The sequence below is a fragment of the Ursus arctos genome, unplaced genomic scaffold, assembly GCF_023065955.2.
Source record: "Ursus arctos isolate Adak ecotype North America unplaced genomic scaffold, UrsArc2.0 scaffold_1, whole genome shotgun sequence".
Lineage (NCBI taxonomy): Eukaryota > Metazoa > Chordata > Mammalia > Carnivora > Ursidae > Ursus > Ursus arctos.
The window spans coordinates 98785768-98806840 of NW_026622763.1; the positions used below are offsets into that span (position 1 = coordinate 98785768).

The 21073-nt window shown below is 38.5% G+C and overlaps 1 protein-coding gene across 4 annotated transcripts in view; it reads right to left on the bottom strand.

The window, feature by feature from the left end:
* The window catches only part of SPHKAP (SPHK1 interactor, AKAP domain containing), a 169470-nt gene that overhangs the window by 124692 nt on the left and 23705 nt on the right, over positions 1–21073 (bottom strand). For all 4 annotated transcript variants that reach the window (XM_044380966.3, XM_026491776.4, XM_057305312.1 and 1 more), the window contains exon 2: positions 6311–6416. In XM_044380966.3, the coding sequence (XP_044236901.3) occupies positions 6311–6416 (106 nt within the window). The remainder of the gene's footprint in view (positions 1–6310; positions 6417–21073) is intronic.

Genomic DNA, 21073 nt, shown 5'->3' on the forward strand with positions numbered 1-21073 from the left:
GGAAAGGAAAGGAAAGGAAAGGAAAGGAAAGGAAAGGAAAGGAAAGGAAAGAAAAGAAAAGAAAAGAAAAGAAAAGAAAAGAAAAGAAAAGAAAAGAAAAGGCACTGCAAGCTCCTTCCAGGAGTTCTTCACACTCAGCAAAGAGGATGTGGAGGACAGAAGACTAGGGTATTGGAATCGCAAGCACTCTAGAGCAATTCCTGGAGGCAAAGAGAGGTGAATGGAAGTCTCCAAACAGACTGGCTTTTGGAATAAGAAGCTGAATCACATTCAAACTGCCAAAGAAGCCACAACTGATAGTTTTAAACAAAGTCTCCCACCTAAGATGACTGAATTGGCCTTTTCCGAGAATGACCTCGCGTGTAGTACATGACGCCCCACCTGTCCATCTCGGTGTGAATCAGGCTGCTCTCACGCCAAGAGACGTGCAGGATTCGGACCTGCTTTTGCTGAAAGCACAGGAAATCAGTCCCACCAGAGCCCTCGTTAGCTGCACTCTGGCCTCAGTGCGACTGTGGCCTCCCAGGTGTCAATGTGGTCAGTGCGTAAAGAAGTTTCCTTAGGTGGTCAGGGATTCTGTGGCTGGCTTTGAAGATGCGACTGGCTGAATCTGAATGCATGGACTTCTTTTGCTACTTTGTCTCCTAGCTCGTCTTCCCAGTGACCTCGGTGGCACCACCACTCATGGATGTTCCGGCTTAAATAGACAGAACTCGTGGTTCAGTTTAACTCTCACTGCTGTGGAGTCCTGATCTTGACTTCCACACCTGTGTCTCTTCCCACTGCCTGGATGCAGGTTCGGCCTCTCCTCTTCCCCGCTCCCCTACCCGCATCAAGTATGCCTCTCCTGGCATCCCAGATTCCAGTCTCCCTTTGCTCTAAGGAATTCTTTTTAGAACTACTAAATTAGCTTTCTTCAAATAGCACTTTTAGTAAGACAATTCTGCATTTATTTTCTATAAAATCTCTCTCTTTCTTCAATACCTCTGATTACTTCTGCACAATGGCAATAAAATGGGACACCTAGCCATTTGACATAACTTAGCTAGGCCATTCTGGTGTAAGGAGCTAGGTCTGAAGACCACTGCCAGGTTGCTTGGCCAGAAGAGAGTGTTTATAGAGTTGTGAGTGCTGCATACTCCAGGGTGAAAAGCCTAGTATCTTCTTTCTGTAGAAAGGTGAATATGCCCAATTATGCTGATTTTGTTTTTAATTTAATTATATATTTACATTTTTTAAAGTCCTTCCTTCCTGTAAGGAATCGACTTCTAGAAGCACAGACTATTACAGCTATTTTCTATCACGTGCCTCCTGGAAGTACTGATGAGGTGTTTGGCCCAGAGCAATACAATTCTGACTAATAAAAATGTCTTTGGAGATATAGATCAGATCCTGAGAAAGCCTCCCAATTTATATGTCTATGCCTGCACACATTAATTGAATTGTTTTTGTTAATTACATGCCATCAAGATGATATGAGCTTAGATGAAAGTGTATTTTACAGGATAAGACGAGGCATCCTGGGATATCCCTTCTGACAACTCTTCAGAGGTTTCTGTGCCACTGTTGACAACAAATTTAACTCAATTTAAAGGAGGCCAGTCATGGGAAAGAATGCTTTTGAAGCTTCAAAGAGATGATCAGATATCATATTAAGATCAAACTCTACCTCTGGGAAACTGAAGTCTTTTCACTCTGCTGCCTTTGGTAAGTCCAGGTTTAATGTGGATTTAATTAACATGACATAAAAAGAGAAGGATATTTGGGGTGTTGATTTTTGCCCAACAATTCTTCCGTCACATGAATCCTATTCAGAGACTTGATTCCACTATATCCTAAAGTGCAGATCTTCAGTCCCATGAAGTGAAGCAAAGATTGAAAATGTCCAGCTACCGTGGAAATGTGACATCGAGTATAATGCTTTCAAAGTAGAAGAAAATTTAACCGAGATTCAACATAATGAGGGGACAGTGCACGCTACCTCAGATTAGTTTTTAAATTCTATTTAAATAAATTTTACCCTGTGTAAAGATTATTCATTTGGAATCAGCTCATATTTATGGAACATCAACTGTATGTGCTAAGAATTTACACAAAGCAGGGCGCCTGGGTGGCTCACCTGGTTCAGCATCTGACTCTTGGTTTCGGCTCAGGTTATGATCTCGTGTCATGGGTCAAGAGTTTGAGCACTACGTTGGGCTCTGCACTCAGTAGGGAGTCTGCTGGAAGATTCTCTCTCTCCCTTTCCCTCTACATCTCCCCCACAATCACACACATGCTCTGCTCACTCTCTCTTTCTCAAATAAACGTATCTTAAAAAAAAAAAAAAGAAAGAAAGAACTTACCCAAACTTTTTTGCATATAAACGTCACACCAACCCTAAGACATCTGAGTCAGAGAAGTTATGTCACTGGCCTAAGATCACACAGTAAAAGAGAAATCTGGGCTCTAACTCAGATCTTCGGATTCCAAGTACAGCTTTGTCATGTGGCATCCTACTGCCTCTTAGAGATAACAGATTTTGATTTATTATAAAGAGAATATAAAGGTTTTTTTCATTTAGTGTCTAACATATAAAATGATAACATTTATAATTATTTAACTCATTTAATGGAAAATCCCTATGATTCAGTTTAACAATAGTGATTGTATTTGTCTTATAAGAAGGATCGGTCCTATGAGAAGGGGTAACATCATTCAAGAGGTACCACAGAGGGCTCCACTCGCCACCAGCTACTCTTTCTCTCCTATTTTTTTCCTGCAATATTTTGAAATTCCAGCATTTTAAACACATGATTTTGGAGCATCACACTGCACACCTTAAGACTCTCCCCGAGTTCAGAGCTCAGTCAGTTATGGTGACAAAGAGTATAGCTCACATTGCAACTTGGATGGATTGATAGTGTCTGCTTGGAGCTTCAAGGGGAGTCGGATTCTGAACTCAAGTCCGGGTCCAATAGGTTCAATGATCAGTGTAAATTAAGGGAGGGAGTGATGGTACTGGTTCAGCAATAGTAGTAGTTAAGTAAAAACAGGTTTTACTTGTCACAACTATATTAACTTCCACAATCACTACTACCTCAGAGAGAATTTATCTGATAACTTTCCTAGCATTTAGAGGAATGGAAGAAGAAAGAAAAAGGATCATTCTGAAGCTCGAGCTGGTTATATAACCATATAATTTATTATATGCATACCAGGGCACTTCTGAGAGCAAAAGGGGGTCTATTCACAAAACGTGAGGATAATATAATTAACCTACGACTGGTGGTATGGTCATCTTAGCTCTGGGGAAAGGGAGTCCCTTAAGGAGTTCCTTCTTCAAATAAGTCCACCTCAATCTTTTTCTAATGCCATGGCTTTTTCACAGCTGTGGCTCCCAGCAACTATACTTCCCCAGCAGCAAAAAGGAACTGAAGCAATTGCACATGCATAAGATTCCTGAAACCCTTGGAGATTCACTGTGACACACAGGAGAGAAATTCAGTCAATTTGCAATTTTTCAGAGGCTGATTATCCAACTAGTGCATTATCTTCCAGACCCTTGTTTTATTTCTTCCACCACTTAATTTAGCAATACGTCAGTTCTGATAAGAAGGTTTGATGGGGAAGAAGATGAGACTATTACATAAAATCAGTTTGGGGAATTACCAATAGATTTCAATTATCCATGGTACTCTTATTGAAGGTTGATTGACTGCGAACCATGGTGATTCAGCTGGACAGCCTTGCTATTACTAAGATAGAGCTCTCCTTGTCTTTTTGTCTCTTTGAATACACATTGTATGTGCATTTATAGATTCTCACTTGTCATTGTCTGTGATTAACAAGATTTGCTTTTTCAAACTGATCAATGTTCACTTAAGTCAGTTTGCAGTAATATATAATAATGAAATAAAAGCATGAACTCATTCAATATTCAATGTCTTGTTATCGAGGGCCTACGTTCCAGATATAAAACAGAAAACAATAGTGAGCTACTCTTCTGAAGGGAAGAAAAACATGTAGAGCTCACATGGTATATACCATTTAAAGAGAACATTTAAAATGAAAGGAATGCACTCTGAACATTAGAGAGATGCTCCAGGACACAAAGGTGTTAACTTCTCCTGCATTAATTTGTAGCAGCCCTTCCTAAATTAGTTTGGTAATCAACCTAATTCACTCATTCAAATCTTGATCATACTTCAAAGCCCAAATTAAGATCCAATTCTCTTTCTGAAGACTGTTGTCTGTTTCAGGTCCAGAGTCTCTCTCTGTTCTTTGTTATAAATGCTCACAATATTCATTTTTCCCATAATTGATACTATATTCAGATATTACTGTATAGTTATCTCACGTAATTATTTAACTTATGAATTATACTTGACTTTTCACATGAGAAACCAGCATTATCTCCCAAACCATATACTATAAATATATATGTATTCTTGTATCTCTCCCCAAGATCTAACAGAATTTTGAATGTATTTATACCATATGAAATTGCCTATAATTGATCATTTTTAATCTGTAAGGAGGAAAATTTCACATGGTTCAACCTACTAACAGAAATGAATATGATGACTTCTTTTCCCAGAAAAAAAAAATGTAGCCGAGGTAACAGAGCATAAACTACTAACTCTCTCAGCATGGTGATGCATGTATCGAATTATTTTCTGGTACCGTGTACTTATTGAAAAATTATTCTGTAGAATAATGTTACTCATAGTCTTTCTTCTGAGTGCTTACGTTATGCCAGGCACCATTCTAAACATTTCACATCTAATAGCTCACTGATCCCCACCTGTCACCTTCCTTTTTCAAACGAGCAAATCGAGGCATGAAGAGGTAAGATAATTTGCTTGAGATAACACAACTAGTAATGATCGAACTGGGTGTCAAATTCAGGCAGTCTGGTTTCAATCCTTAATTTAAATAGCACATGGACTTTAATCAATAGAAATCAAGTTATTTAAAAATTAGAATAAATGAAAAATCATTTAGCTTTGGGAAATGCAGAGCATCTGGTCCAGACTGTAATTTGGAGTTGCACAGTTGAACAGGACATACCCCAAGGCTTGAAGACCTGCAGTTTTAGCTCTTATAGAAGTAACTCAAAATCATTTTGAATTACAGTACCTCAGTTTTCTGCATTAAAAATGGAAATTTATAGCACTGACTCTTCTACAAGAATTGTATAAGAGGAGAATGAATAATAGATCATATAACACATGAAAATTAGAGCCTTTCACTGATTAGATCAGTTTATTTTTATATTCGGTTATGAATATATGCATACAAATACTTTGTAAAATTATGTTTAATGCTACTTTTCTATAATCCATATATGTTGTCTAACACAAATATGTCTGTGTCATTTTCTTTGGTTCTTGAAAATGATATAAACACCACACAAGCAGATGATAAATAAGGCTGCTTAACTGGGTGCAGTAATCAATCAATACACATATGCATACATAATGTACATTATGTGTACATAAATTATATATACATATACACTACACGACAGGTTTATTAATAGAATTTGTCTTGATTTGCACCTATGACTATTTTTTATAATTTAGCCTTTTTTAAACAATTCATGAAATAATTAGATACCAGTGTGGTATCTTCTAAGGTTGGATGGGAAGAAACACATCTTCCTCTGGAATTCCACAGCAAATAGTAACAAAAGCTTTACGTGGGAAATCGGATGTTTTGCTTTAAGTTTCTGGGCCTTAGGTTGGGTTGACTCGAAAAATGAAGCAGGTGAATTTATGTTGTTCAAATGACAACTTTCAGCAAGTGCGTTAAAGCAAGGTTTGTTTCTTAGTTCTAAACTCAGTAATATTCTAGGAAATGTAATTCCGCTTCTCATAATAAAATAAACCAAGCACACCCTTCTCTTTAAGAAAGTGTCAGAAGGAGAACAGCCCTGAGTGTTTCTAGGATGCAGACCTAAGTGCTTCCTAGAATAAGGTGAGCCGCTCAAAACCTGGGAGGATTTCTCTGAAAAGAGAGGCAGGGAGAAGCTGTTACCCATGGCCAAGTTTGCAAAGAGAAGAGGTGGAAGGTTTGATCGTCCCACGGGTCAGGCTTATAATTTTCAAGCCATACCTATCAGAACTGCTTGCGTTTTCTGATCGTTTTCATGAATTAAGTTTTTAGGGACACCAGAGGTTCACCAGGCGAGCAAACTGGGCCATGCTGTTCTTTGGTGGTGGTGGTGTTGCTGCTGTTTTCTGCTTTAGAAAAAGTACTTGGAGAGTCAAACTACACTAGTGTTCAAGTACAATCGGGGAGAAGAGAGCGTGGTAGGCAAGGTTACCTTCTTGCAGGCTGTGATGGAGCTCCCCACGCCGCCTCTCCCGCTGCCGCCGGCGCTCCCCTCCCGCGGCGCAGACACCTCGTACATCAGCGGTGACTCCAAATTGCTGTCGCGGCCCAAACGCAAAGGAGAACACACGAGTGAGTCATCTCCATATTCAGGACAGAAGAAACACCATGTGGTGTATCCAACGCCCCCTTCTCAGATTGCACGGAACACTGCAAACCCCGCTGACCCTGACATTTCTGGGGCTTCACTCCGTTAATAGGTGGAGCCACTGTGAGCACTTCTCTTGGGAATGAGAAACTGCAATCCGGTGACTTCCCGCCCTGCTTATGTGGACACAGTGCCTCTGCAGGACTTCCAGCCCTGCTAGTTTTTCTTAAGCAAGCAGTTGTAAAACCCAAATAATGCTTTTTGTTTGCCACATTAATTCTGCTCGGAATTAAAAATGTAAAAATATTCATCTTATTTCTTGAAAGGCGTGACAAAACATAATTTTAATCAGGAGGCAGGGCAGTACCATGAAAAGAATGCGGGCTTCAGAAAAAGGCACGTCATCTCTTTAGATCTCTGTGGCTGGAGGCATTACCTTAACTTCTCTGCCTCCAAAATTCTAGACTTCTCTTCCTTCCCCCATGTCTAATTGAAATCATTACCAATCCTGCTTTTCATGATATGACGGGAGATTTTGAATTCAGTCCAATTGAAATACAAAAAGCCCTCTGGATCTATGGATTTCTAAATATTTCTCTTCCGAAAACATGAAAATTAGGAATTAAAAAAAAATGCGTGAGTATCTGAAGTCACACATTTTATTTTTGTTGTTCTTGACCACGAAGAATATGTACAACTCCTCAAAAGACATTTTTTGTAATAAGATCTAATAAAACTTTATGTAATTATCAAGTCAACATTTAAAAATTTTCTCTTAAAAGAAACAGCAAATAAAAGATCAGTTAAACAATGCATTTCCAACTAATATATAACCCTCATGCTTTAAGTTCTAAATTAGTCAGTTTTCATTACATTGCAATTATACGTAAGTCAGAAATACATAAATGTAGTCTGTTAGCATTTCCATTATTAATTACTATGAATGGCTTTTTTTTAATGACTGCTGATGGTGTATATAACAGATCACATATTCAGTTAAAAATTACACAGAGTAGGGGCGCCTGGGTGGCACAGCGGTTAGGTGTCTGCCTTCGGCTCAGGGCGTGATCCCGGCGTTATGGGATCGAGCCCCACATCAGGCTCCTCCGCTATGAGCCTGCTTCTTCCTCTCCCACTCCCCCTGCTTGTGTTCCCTCTCTCGCTGGCTGTCTCTATCTCTGTCGAATAAATAAATAAAATCTTTAAAAAAAAAAAAATTACACAGAGTATTTCAAGGAAAATCTGTTTTATTTTTATTTCAAATTTTCATATATTATTTTCTGAGTAACTGCCACCTTGAAGACTAGAATGAGCTTAATTTAAGTGAAAAGAGAGCACTCATGTTAATCTTTGCTTAACTGGGAAAAGGCAGTGGAAAGAAACAGGAAAGGAGGCTGGTGCTTGTGTCCAGATCCCTAGCTACTCTGTGGCCTAGCCTCTCTGGATCTGTCTCTTTATTTATAAATGAACGTTGGGAGTAAAATCTATGGCCCTGTCCAGCGCTAAAAATCACTTGCAAAATATCATGGGGAGCCCAAGCCCTATTTTTACAGGTGTCTCACAACGTGGGGCCTATAATTTTTTAGCTGCCACTTAGGTGTGACTATACCTCACACCCAACTGCAGATACCACTCTGCTTTCCTGGCCTTAGGGCAGTTTGGCTCTTATCCAAATGCCAAACATTTATCATTGGTAGGTTCCAAACCACTTCTATGTGAAAGGTAAGCCCACAGACCAAGCTAACTCGGATCTGCAATAACTTGGCTCATGAGGAAATTGTACTTTTCAGGGTTAGGACATCTCCCATTTCTCTCTATGGGGTTAACAACCTTAGGAGTGAGAAGGAAGCAGGCTGAGAAGTAAGGTTGAGACAGATCTGATACAAAACAGGGTAGGAAAAGAGCTTCAGTAATCTCTGATTGCTCCAGAGGGGAATGACATCTGCCTTGGGGAGAATTCATTAGGTCCAAAGGAAGGGTTAATGGGAACACAGAAAAAAGTAAAAGATCACCCATAGAAATTCCTCTTTTCCCCATAAAGCACGTTGTATATGACTGTACGTAGACAAGGTGCTACAGTAATTTTCATGCATAAAAAAATGTAAGGACTGCTGTGTTAGTCTGGAGGAAGGAAGAAACGACAAGTCTACCCACATATGCCTTTGTATGAAATCCCATCTGCCTTTAAGATGAGTGTGAGCTCTCAGTTGGAAATGAAGATGAGGAAGGACTTTGAAAGTACTGTTTGCCTGTAAGTTTTACTCCATTTGTCCTAATGCTAAGCCTGTATAGCACTAATACAGAAACTGATTTTAAATATATATGTGCACCTGTACTATTTATTTATTTATTTATTTATTTATTTATTTATTTATTTATTTATTATTGTGAGAATTAAACAAGGTAGTAGACTCACATTAGTGGGAGTAAAATCAGTGCATCACCTGACAGAGGTGACATAGGTCCACTGCACCAATATTCAAAGCGAAAGCAACTTCTAGTCCCCAGAAACACATTATAAATCAATTTCGTGATGCCTAATATACAAAACTACATGTAGAGAGGCTTCTCTTTTAAACCATATGACATGGGTGTGAGTTCCCAGTAAGTGGCTTGACAACACAGCCCAATCTGTTCCCCATGCCTTTGGGATGGAGATGGAATTTTTAGCGTATTTGCAAAGATGCTGTCCTTGGTCTCTGGAGAAGCAGAACACTGGCTGCTACAGGATGAGGCAGAGACAGCAACATGAGACTCCTGCATTTATCAAAATGAGTACAAATTGACATTAAAAGAACTGCTGTCAAGATACAGTAGAGCCTTATACGTTGCTCCTAATGGCGAAGCCTACAAGTTCTTCCCTGGGACGTTTTCTTTGATTTTGACAAACGTTGACAACATTTCTTAAGCACATCCTTTCAGGCTGGTTTCATGATGAAACTGCTAAATGTGTTTCAATGAGGAGGCAGATCAAGGTGGAAAAGGAGGCACAAAAGCAGAGTTTGAAGTAGTGACTTTAAAAATATGACGGGAAGAGAAGTAGGCTCCCTTACAGAAAATACCATATGTGAGTGAGGTGCTGAGTTACCACCAGAGGGCAATCATTAAGGTCTCATGCAGAGCAAATAAGCAGGTCACCGTCAGTAGTGACAACGGCTTAGGGATTGTCAATGACTTCTCCGGAGAGAGAAGTGTCCTGTCACTGGAAATCAAGTTGTCTATATGTTGTTACTCAAAGTTTGGTCTGTGAACCAATAGCATTGCTATCACTTAGGAGCTGGTTACAAGAATTCAGGTCTCTCCCTAGAACTACCAAATCAGAATCTGCATTTTAACATTCAACCCGCGGGATTCACCTGCCCATTAAAATTTGAGAAGCATTTATCTGACATGTTAAATTAGATAAATATTCCCATTTGCCCCTGAATCCTTGCACATGGCATTTCTTCTTTGAAGAACACCCATCCAGGCCCCCTCCTTCCTCCTGAATAATATCTACTCTACCTTTTGGGTGTCCATTTATAAATCACCTCTTGCACCTCTCTCCTCCCCAAGGAGGTCACTACTCCTCTCCAATGTATCTGCAATGCCTCATGCAAACACAAAAACACACACTCCTACCACTCCCCATATTCCCAAACTTACCGTAACCCAAGAAGTGGGAAGGAACCCTTCTTGTGTGTTCCAATAGCATCCTGTACCATGTCCTGTTACAGCATTTGTCAAATGGCACATAATTTTATAATATTTGTCTGTCTCCCCTTTAGGCTGAAAATATTGAAAGAACCCAGGCCTGTTAGGACGGAGAACAGAGCCAGGCAGCGGTGGGTGCTGAATTAGTACTTATTAATGTTGTTTGTTCTTACCTTTCTGAACATCCTAGTGGACATCAAAAGATTAGGCACAAAAGAGTGTTTGAATTCAATGCTAAATTTTACGCTAAATTTTCTGTAGTGGTGACAGATGGTGAGATAAACCACATCTGAGGACATCATTTAAAGAGTTTCCCAGGATAGTTCTAATGAAAAGGGATCCTGCTGCTATTGTTGTTCAAATGTCAAGAAAACAAAGTGTAAAGTTAAAATAAATTTAGCAGATTCTAAAAGGTAAGATTTGTTCTTTTCTCCTGCCCACTTATAGAATGTTTGCAGTAAAATGTAGTAATTAGCATTCCTTTGATTATCTCTATCCTATTAAGGATATTTACTCTTGAGCTTTATACTAAAGCCTTTCATCTCAACACTGGAGAAGAAATAAAGGCTCGCATCTTTCAGAAGAGATCGTTAAAAAGGAATTGGGATAGTCTCATTAAATTCAATTTAATGACATGCCACCACTAAGAATTTAGAGGACTTTAAAACACAACTCCACGTGATTCATATTGAAAGTGTACTCAAGTCAATGTCCTTATTTTACTCTCAGCCCAAGGGATTAACTTGTTCCATGAAGCTCAGAGGTTTAGGTTAGTCTTTCAAAAACCGATTTGCTTTTAAAATCACATGATATTTGTTTCTCTTACCTTCATCTTCTTTTTTTTTTTAATTTTTAAATTTTTTCCTCTGTATTTAAATTCAATTAGCCAACATATAGTACATCATTAGTTTTTGGTGTAGTGTTCAATGATGGGCATTAAGAAGGGCACATGATGTGATGACCACTGGTGATATACACAACTAATAAATCATTGAACATTACCTTCACCTTCTGCCCAGTCTATTGACAAAGGCTCTCTCCTTGACCAAACTTCCGTCAGGCTCCCCCAAGTGTCTTTTCAATTAGATCTTGACCTTGAACTGCAGCCCTGCCCTTGACCCACTGAGCCATTTTTAGCAAAGAATCCTGGTAAGTCAGTGTAGCAAGAATCTCTCCACCCTTGACATCTGTCCTCATCCCCCACCCTTGATAGATATGTCCTTGGTTGGCCTTTAGCAAGAATACTTGTTAGGCCATTTTAGCAAGGATCCCCCTACCTTTGGTATTTCCACTTAGTACACTGATCCCCCAGTCTGCCTATTGGATATAAGTCCCTATTTGTCCCTGTTTTATGTGGAGCTGAGCTCAGTATTCTATACTGATGTCTTTCTCCCCTACTGCAGTAACTCAAATAAAATCTGACTTGCATTTTCAGCAAGTGTTTGGTGAAAAAGTTTTTGTTTACAGTGTGTGCTCTTATACTCTTCTGCTCCTTCTCTGGTTTTATGTCCTAGGTATGAAGTCCCTTTTTTCTTTTACTTTTCTTTCTTTTCTTTTCTTTTTTTTCTTTTTTTTTCCTGCTTCTTTACTCATGTTTTTCTTTCCTAGGTTGGAGACATCAGAGCATGATTTTCTTATCATGCCATCCATACAAATTAAATATGTCACCAGTTCAATCAGTGGCTGAAAGACATGAATGGTCCTTATTAATTCTGTAAGACTTCAGTAAGCTTATCAGAAGAAACAACTATCCAAATTTTGAAAATGTTTAGGAACACTGTTAAATATCCTGTTTCAATATTTAAAGGCAACTGAGTAACTATAGAATGGTGAATTCCAGAGTTTCCCATCTCCTGGGCCAGTGAAATAACAATAAAAACAGCAATAAGATTATAAAGTGGCCATCCTTTTATTCCCAATTAGAAATTAAAAAAAAAAAATCTGTACCTCTCCTTTTACCATAATGCTTCAGAGAAAGAACATTTTAACAATGTAACAAGAAACTATGATAGGTTATTTACGAATGAAGAATATTTCCTTTTAAGAAAAGATAGTTGACACACTTTACTATCATTTTGTCCTCAAATCAGTGAAACTGTTGTTGCAGACCTAAGTTTGGGTACTAACAAATGATAATAAGCAGAATATAAACAGCTTATTCATTATTAATCATAAAACAAGTAGCTTATTCTTAGCAAAAATAGTGGCTTCAAATTAGCTATACTCTAATTTAATTTTGATTAATAAAAAAAAAAAAAAAACCCACAAACAAGGGTGCCTGGATGGCTCAGTCGGTTAAGTGTCTGCCTTTGGCTCAGGTCATGATCCCAGAGTCCTGGTTGAGATCAAGACCAGTGTTGGGCTCCCTGCTCAGTGGGGAGTCTGTTTCTCCCCTGCTTATGTTCACACTCACTCTCTCTCTCTCCCACAGTCACACCTGTGCACACATTTTCTCTCAAATAAATAAATAAAATCTTTTAAAAAAAATAAACAAAAAAGACACATGATTTTAGCATAGTTAATTCATTTGGAATACAATTTGTACACCAACAGCTAGTGATTTCTCTATTTTCAGTATTAGTTGGCCTGAAATCTTTCATCCTGAGAAATTAAATTGAAAATTACTCAATAGAGACTTTTCATTCAGGCAACTCTCAAATCTATCAGATATACCCAGTGAAATAAACCTCATCATATGTAGATACTGTGCAAAAATAAGTAGATTATGATAGAAAAGACAGTCCACTTCTTTGTATAAGAAAAGGCATAGACTGTTGAATACAGTGTTACTGATATATATATATATATATATGAAAATAAATATATTGAACAATATCTTAAATGTCAGATGCTGTGCTTTGTAAATCCATATATTATCTCTAAGAAAAGGGGTGATAGCAAGTAATGTCCTCATGAATTTAATCACTACTATGGAGTTTATTAGCTTTGGACTTTAAAAAGTTGTGTCACAATCTCAAGTTCCACCAAGACCCCAAGAAATCATTTTAAAACTATATCTTCTTGTTCAGAAAAGAGGATCAGGCAAAACAGCATGATAGCTTAGCTTCCTTTTTTCTTTTTGTTAATGAGGGCTATAGGGAAATTTTGCAAGAGAAACATCCTGCAAATGGTATTTGCAAAAAGACTATTTTAATGTAAAGCAAAAAGTACACATCGCTGTTGCTAAGTTAGTGTTGCATGAATATGTATTTATCCATGAAGACTATTAGATGCTTCCTATTGAAGTATTTATCCCTACATGATTTGTTTCTAAAAAAAAAGTCTTAAGTGTTTCCATGGTCAAAACACTTTATGTATGTCACTCCATTCTGCTGCATCTAGACTTTTCAGATACATTCAGAATACATTACAGTAACCTCCTCAGCTCCCAAGGATTTCTGTTCTTCCACCAAACCACCTGGCCAAATGCTGTATAAAATCTTCTCTATGTTACTTTTAACAACAATTATTATCATTTAATGAATAGTGGGTGCTTAGAGCTCTAAGAAATATTTTACTGAGTCTTTTAATTATACCCCTTTTATAGATGAGAAATCAGGATTAGAGGCTAACATAACAGGATCCAAGGTTATATTACTTGTAAATAATTGATTTGCAATTTCACCTGCTTCTCTTAGCACTCTGTCATGTTTTTTTCCACTGTAATCTCTCATATTCCATCCAATCCTTTCCTTCTATGACCATGACATCCAAAGGAGTTCTAATGCAGCCACAGCCCAATGCTTTGGTATTTGAGAAACCCAAATTCAGGTTTCCACTCTACCACTTATTACCTGGGTAGAATTGGAAGAGTGCCTGGATGGCTGTCAGTTGAGTGTCTGACTCTTGATTTCAGCGCAGATCGTGATCACAGGATTGCGACATTGAGCCCTAAGTCAGGCTCTGCTGTGGGCATAGAGCCTGCTTAAGATTCTCTCTGCCCCTCCCACACACCTGCTCCCTCTCTAAAAAAAAACAAGAAAGAAAAAAGAGAAAAGAATTGGACCTGTTACTGAAACCTTTCTAAGCCTTGGTTTCCTCATCTGTAAAAATGTAGATTATAATAGAAGCTTTGCCACGAAACTGTTGTGGTGGTTAAATAGGATTATTCTTGTAAACCAGTAATGTAATGTTGGCATAGGGTGAGCACTCAATATTAAATTGAGAAATGATATCACATTAAACCCTGTAAGTTAATTTATTCTTAAGAGTTTCCCTATTGGATTTTCAGTACTTTTTAAAAATATATTTATTTATTTATTTATTTGAGAGAGAGAGAGAGAATGAACACAGCAGGGAGGGGCAGAGGGAGAGGGAAAGAGTCTTAAGCAAACTCCCCACTGAGTATGGAGCCCGATACAGGGCTCGATCTCACAACCCTGAGATCACGACCTGAGCTGAAACTAGGAGTCAGAGGCTTAACCAACTGCACCATCCAGACACCCCTCAGTACATTTTTGATATTAAATTAAATATAACATATGCAGACCTTTTGAATAAATGCACAAATACTCCTTACAGTGACATTTCTCTTTTCTGTTCTCAGACCTAGGTTTTGAAAATATATACAATAAAGATTTTCATACTTATGCTGACTCTTGACTATTTTCACAAGATTATAAAATGAAGAATAATTAAGGCTTTTTTAAATCCAAGAAAACACAGAATTCATTCAAGTAGTCTAAAACTGTACAAAGATGTGACCCATTCAGGCACAGTTTTGCATCTACCAACATGGGAAAATATCCAGAAAATTGAAGCAAAGTCACGAAGCTTACAAAAGAATAATCAGACATTGGTGAAAATCTGATTTGAAAGTGTTTCTAGGGAAAAGTAGCTGTATTGCCAAAATGCTACTTTAGTTGAAAAAAAATTTAATAAGATTACCTTAATAAATGCATAAGAGTAATTTTTCTAAGGTATTTTTATATTTCCCCCTGTGTTTCTGTTTGCCTGCTTCATTTGCTTGCGAAAACCTTTTTTCTCAAGATACTGGGAGTTCGGCTTCCATGGAGCCCTGCCTCAGTTATCACAAACATCACATCATGAAACAGAAATAAAGAACCGTTACTAGAGGGGTGGGATCTGGATTCAACTATGCATGCTGGAGATGATAGGTAGATAGATTTTTTTTTTTTTTTAATTTGAGACAGTGAGAGAACAAGAGAGCAAGCAGGAGCGGGGGAGGGGAGAGAAAGAACAAGAAGCAAACTCTGTACTGAGCAGGGAGCCTGACATGGGAATCTATCCCAAGATCCCGGGATCATGACCTGAGCCAAAGGCTTAACCGACTGTGCCACCCAGGCGCCCCTGGACATTTATATTTAAATTCAGTTATATGAAGGGGTATCTGGGTGGCACAGTCAGTTAAACATCTGCCTTCGGCTCAAGTCATGATCTTGGGGTCCTGGGATTGAGCCCTGCTGCAAGCCAGCAAACCACATGTCAGGCTCCCTGCCCAGCAGAGAGTCTGTTTCTCCGTCTCCCTCCATCCCTGCCCCTCTTCCCTGTGCTCTCTTTCTCTCAGATAAATAATATCTTTTAAAAAAAAATGTGTGATATAATGCACGTTGCTTCTGGGAGTATATAAATTGACATGACTGCTAAGGAAAACAATTTGCAGATGCTTTTCAATATTTTTACCCATGCACACCTGTCACTCAGGAATGCCCTTTATAGGAATCTATTCTAGAGCACAGATAGCAAGATAAAGTATGTACTGAGATGTTCAACTCAATATTATTAATAAAGAAAGCTGAAAATAAATAATATGTTCGCCAATAAATACACTGATAGATTTAGTATGCAGATATTAAGATCATGTCTCTTCTCCCCTCCCCCCCAAGAAAAATAGTGCAGGAAAATGTTGCTCTGTTAAATGAACACAGTTGAACACAAGATGCTATTCAAGGTCATTTCTGTGCTCAAAACTTCATGGTATGAATGCAGTTCACTTCCAGGAAAGCGGTAAGTCATTGCCATGGACTAAAAGGCCCTAATGCCTGGACTCCCTGTCCCCTCTAGGACCTCGTGTCCTCTACACTCTCCCCGTCTCCCTTCACTTGTGCTGCTGTCTTAGTGTCTTCCCTAGCCTAGAATGTTCTTTTCCTGGAGATCTGCACACTTCCCTTTATCCCTCTTTCAGGTCTTCCTCAAAGGTCTCTTCTGGTTGCGGCTTCCCCTGACCATCCTGTTTATAATTGCCACCCAGACCTCCCTATCCCTGGCTCCCGAGCTCTCCTATCCTGCTCTGTTTTTCTCAGTATCAGTATCATCTTCTAATAGTCCACTGAATGTATTTATTTACTGTTTATTATTTGTATATGTCTCTCCTCCCTGCCACCCCACCCCTGCCACAGGCCATAAACTCCACAAATGCAGAGATCTTTGTTGGTTTTTCATGATACAAGATACCTGTAGAAATCACAATTCAGGAAACAGATCTTCACCTATCAATTCAAAATGTATCACTTTCCATTTTAAGGCACATCTGTATTTTATACCGAATGAAGATGGGTTCTACAGTCTAGCTCACGTTCAATTAAAATTGCTAGAGTTTCTTTCCAAATTTGTTACTTAGTTCTTGAAGTGAGAAAGAACATCTAATTCACTACTGAACTTCACAAAATGCTCAGCACAACACCTGACAAACAGTCAGTGCTCAGTAAACACGGGAGAGTCAGCAAACGGCACCACTTAAAATCTTATCAGTCTGTCTTTGTCAGATAAAAGTAAAGACAGGCTCTCAGTTCTCACTCCATGCTTTTGTCTGTGATGGTCTACAATCGTGAAATACAAATGTTAGTGAAACTATCAGATAACTAGAAATAATCCATATAAATCAGAAAGGAAATGTCATGGTTTTTGCCAAGATGAAATTCATATAAATCATAATTGCAATATTCGGGAGCACCACAATAAATGAAGAGATGTGACAACAGCCACACATTAAACAAATACGCCAGATGAGAAGACTGGCAGTTAATATAAACATGCCAAAACTGAAAAATTTCTTATGTCATGTGATCTAGTGAAAATTTGAGTGCATAGTGGAAGTCAGAAGACCTGAATTTGGGTCCCAAGGGCCATTCTTACTAATTTGACCTTAGGAAATTTACTTAATCTCCCTGAGCCTCAGTTTCTTCATCTGTCAAATGGGACCAATACTAGTTCCTTTTCATGGTTTGCTGCTATTGATGGGAGAAAATCTCAGCCAATAGTAGCAGGGACACTTGACTGACATTCACTCTACCCCAGTCTTCATGACAGGACCTTTATCTTTGTCACTTCATAGCCTCACAGCATCCAGATAGGGGAGGGGCTGTTAGCCTATTACCTTCATAAGACTAAGACTCAGAGGCTTAGAATTTGCTCGGAGTCACACAGTCAATTAAGTGGCACAGTTCTAGACGCAAACCTAGATGAACTAGACCCCGGGTCTGTGCTATTTCCCAGGTGCCCGGCTGTCTTCACGTAGCACCACTTGCTTTTGCCACACACTAACTTTCTTAAGAACTGTTTTTCTTTTGGATGTTCCCATTTTATGGGGACCTGTGGGCCCAGAGAAGAGGACTGGAGACAAGGGGTGAGGGTTCGCAAGACGGGATGTCTCTGGCTGCTGCCCCGGGCTGCATGCCTAGTCCCAAGGAAAGAGACGGGCTTCAGCCAAACGTACGGCCAGCTCCAGGTCTCCGTGAACGTGGAATAAAGAAACAACCCCCTTTTGTGATTTCAGGGATGAGGAAAGCCCCACCTAACTAAAAATTTCTGCCACCTAGCAAATCTTGATGCTGAAGTCCCTGCAAATGCCTTAGAGTCAATTTAAATGAAAAGAGGTAGCAGGACTCCAGAAGGATGGGACACAGAGTGGGTAAAATTTGATCATAAGAAAAAGATAACATGCACTGCAGTTTGGAGCTTGACAGAAATAGTGTTGCAAACCGGAAAGCCTGCAGTCAGGGTCAAAATCTGAGAGTTGGGAACCCCGGGGGCCCATGGGATAATGGAATGAAAGAGGAGGGTCTGGTTATGACTTGGCTGCATACATCCCCTGGACCCCACGCCCCACAACCCACCTGGATTCCTGGGAGTGTCTCCTGGTGGACAAGGCAGCAGAGAAGCTGGTAGGTGAGTTTGGTTCAACTACCCACATGGCTGATGGAGAGGACCACACCCCCAATAAAGGAGTTACAAACACCAGCAGATTTGGAGAGGAGGCAGGAGAGGAGCAGGATGGGGAAAAAAGAAACAGAAGTTTTAGTGTCATTCAAGGAGAAAGGCACAGTCAAGCAGGCTGTCCTTAAAAAGGATAAAAGTAGCTAGATGATGAGGTTGTAACAATTAAAAACCAAACAGAAAACCTCAGACAAGTGTTTGAACCTTGCACGCATATTTTCAGATAGCCTCTGTTTTGGGTAATGGGCTGGATGTGTGATTGGGCTTCACATCTTTGATGCATCGAAAGGTAATCCACATCTTGTAGGTAAGAATTTCAGATCCTTCTAACCTAGTTTGTGGGTATCTAGAGTTGAGGAGCATTTTGTGCTAAAGTTTAATCATTTAATATTAAGATTACTATTAAGAGAAGAGCAGGGCACCAGATTTTTATGGAAATTGAATGCCTTGTAATCAAGTTTCTATACAATGCTTACCTGTAGGTATGATCTCGTCCTTTTTTAAAAAAATTCAAATCAACAGTGTATTACCTCAAATCTCAAAAGCTAGAAAGTCACTATTAACTATGAAAAAACAGTACTATCTCTATATCTTATAGATTATATTTATAAAAGCAAAGGTGAATAAGGAGACAATGAAATTATCTTTGCATCCCCATAATTCAGTAGTTAGCAGTACATGATTAGAATTCAAGAAATTTTATTGTGCAGATAAAGATGCCAGAGAAGACTATGGTAGTAAAATATCAGAGCTACGAAAGCAGGACATTCCTGGTGTGGGGGCCTGGGGCACAGCACCGTCTGTGTTCATATAAGAAGACCTCCAGTCTATGCCATTCACTACAGGTTATAACTTTCTCTGGAAAAGTCCTGTCTGCTTTCTTTAGACTTAGTCCTAAAAAAATCATATTTATTTATAGCATATAAATTTCCTTTTTAAACCTCACTTTTTGTTGTGTTTCATATGAAAAAAATGTACTTTATGTGTGTGCTTTGATTTATACTCAGCAAACATGCTAAACTCATTTACTAATTCTAATAATTTATCTGCAGATATTTTGTGTTTTCTGCACACACGATCAAATAAACTGCAGACGCCAAGACTTTTGGTTTCCTCTTTGTCATACCCTTTACTTTTTGTTTCTCATTATTGTCTTTCTGTGTTGGCTAGGCTCTTCAGTGAAATGTTGAATACAGCAATGCAAAAATCCTTAAAGTTACACCACTGTGTATTATGTGTCGGTTTTTATTAAGGAAGTTCTTGTCTATTTATATTTTTCTAGTGTCTTTATCCTATTAATCATAAAAGGATGTTGCATTTTACCAAATGTCTTTTCACGTTTATAACCACATTGTTCTCTTCCTTTAGATGGTTAATTAGATGAATTATAATTGATTTATAATATTAAATCAGTCTTGAATTCCTGAGATCAACTCAATTTGATGACAAATGCATTATCCTTTTTATATGTTGTGGGACCTAGCTTGCTAAGATTTTTGTTGGGAACTTTTTTCCCTCTGTGATGGTGAATGAGATTGACTGTATTTCCTTTCTTCCCTTGTCAGATTGGTATCAAGGTTATGCCAGCTTCATAAAAGAGATTTAGAGTATTTTTCTTCTTCTATTTGCTGGAAGCGTTCTGGTGCTACAGGAATTAACTATTCCAGTGAGGCTGTCTGGGAGTGGAGCTCTCCTGTTGGCAGGGTTTTAACGACGGAATCAGTATTTCTAATGTATATCATGGTTCCTATTTCTTCTTCAGTTACTTTGGTAACGATTTTTATTTAAAATTGCCCTTTTAATCCAAGTTGTGTGTGTACATATATATATATATATATACATATGTGTATATATATATCTATATATACTGACATGATGTTTTATACTATTACTATAATTTTGTTTATAAGTATCTATAATAATGTTCCTTTTTTTTTTTTTTTGTCATTCCTACATTGCTTTTTTGTGCTTCACCTATTGCCTTTTTAAATCAAATGTGTCAGGGATTTTTGCTTTTTCAAAGAACCATCTTTTGATTTGTCTATCCTTTACAGTCTATGTTTACTTTCGATCATATAATTTCTAATCTCATTATTATTTACTTTCTTTGAGGTTATTTTGTTGCTTCTTTTTTGAAATCTCAGGAGATCAATATTCACTATCATCTTTAGGCTTTCCTTTTTTTTTTTTTATTTTAATGATTTTTTATTATATTATGTTAGTCACCATACAGTACATCCCCGGTTTCCGATGTAAGGCTCGATGATTCATTAGTTGTGTATAATACCCAGTGCACCATGCAATACGTGCCCTCCTTACTACCCATCACCGGTCTATCCCATTCCCCCACCCCGCTCCCCTCTGAAATCCTCAGTTTGTTTCTCATAGTCCATAGTCTCTCATGTTTCATTCCCCCTTCTGATTACCCCCCCTTTCTTTATCCCTTTCTTCCCCTACCGATCATCCTAGTTCCTATGTTCCATAGATGAGAGAAATCATATGATAGTTGTCTTTCTCTGCTTGACTTATTTCACTTAGCATTATCTCCTCCAGTGCCGTCCATGTTGTAGCAAATGTTGAGAACTCGTTCTTTCTGATAGCTCAGTAATATTCCATTGTATATATGGACCACAACTTCTTAATCCAGTCATCTGTTGAAGGGCATCTCGGCTCCTTCCACAATTTAGCTATTGTGGACATTGCTGCTATGAACACTGGAGTGCATATGGCCCTTCTCTT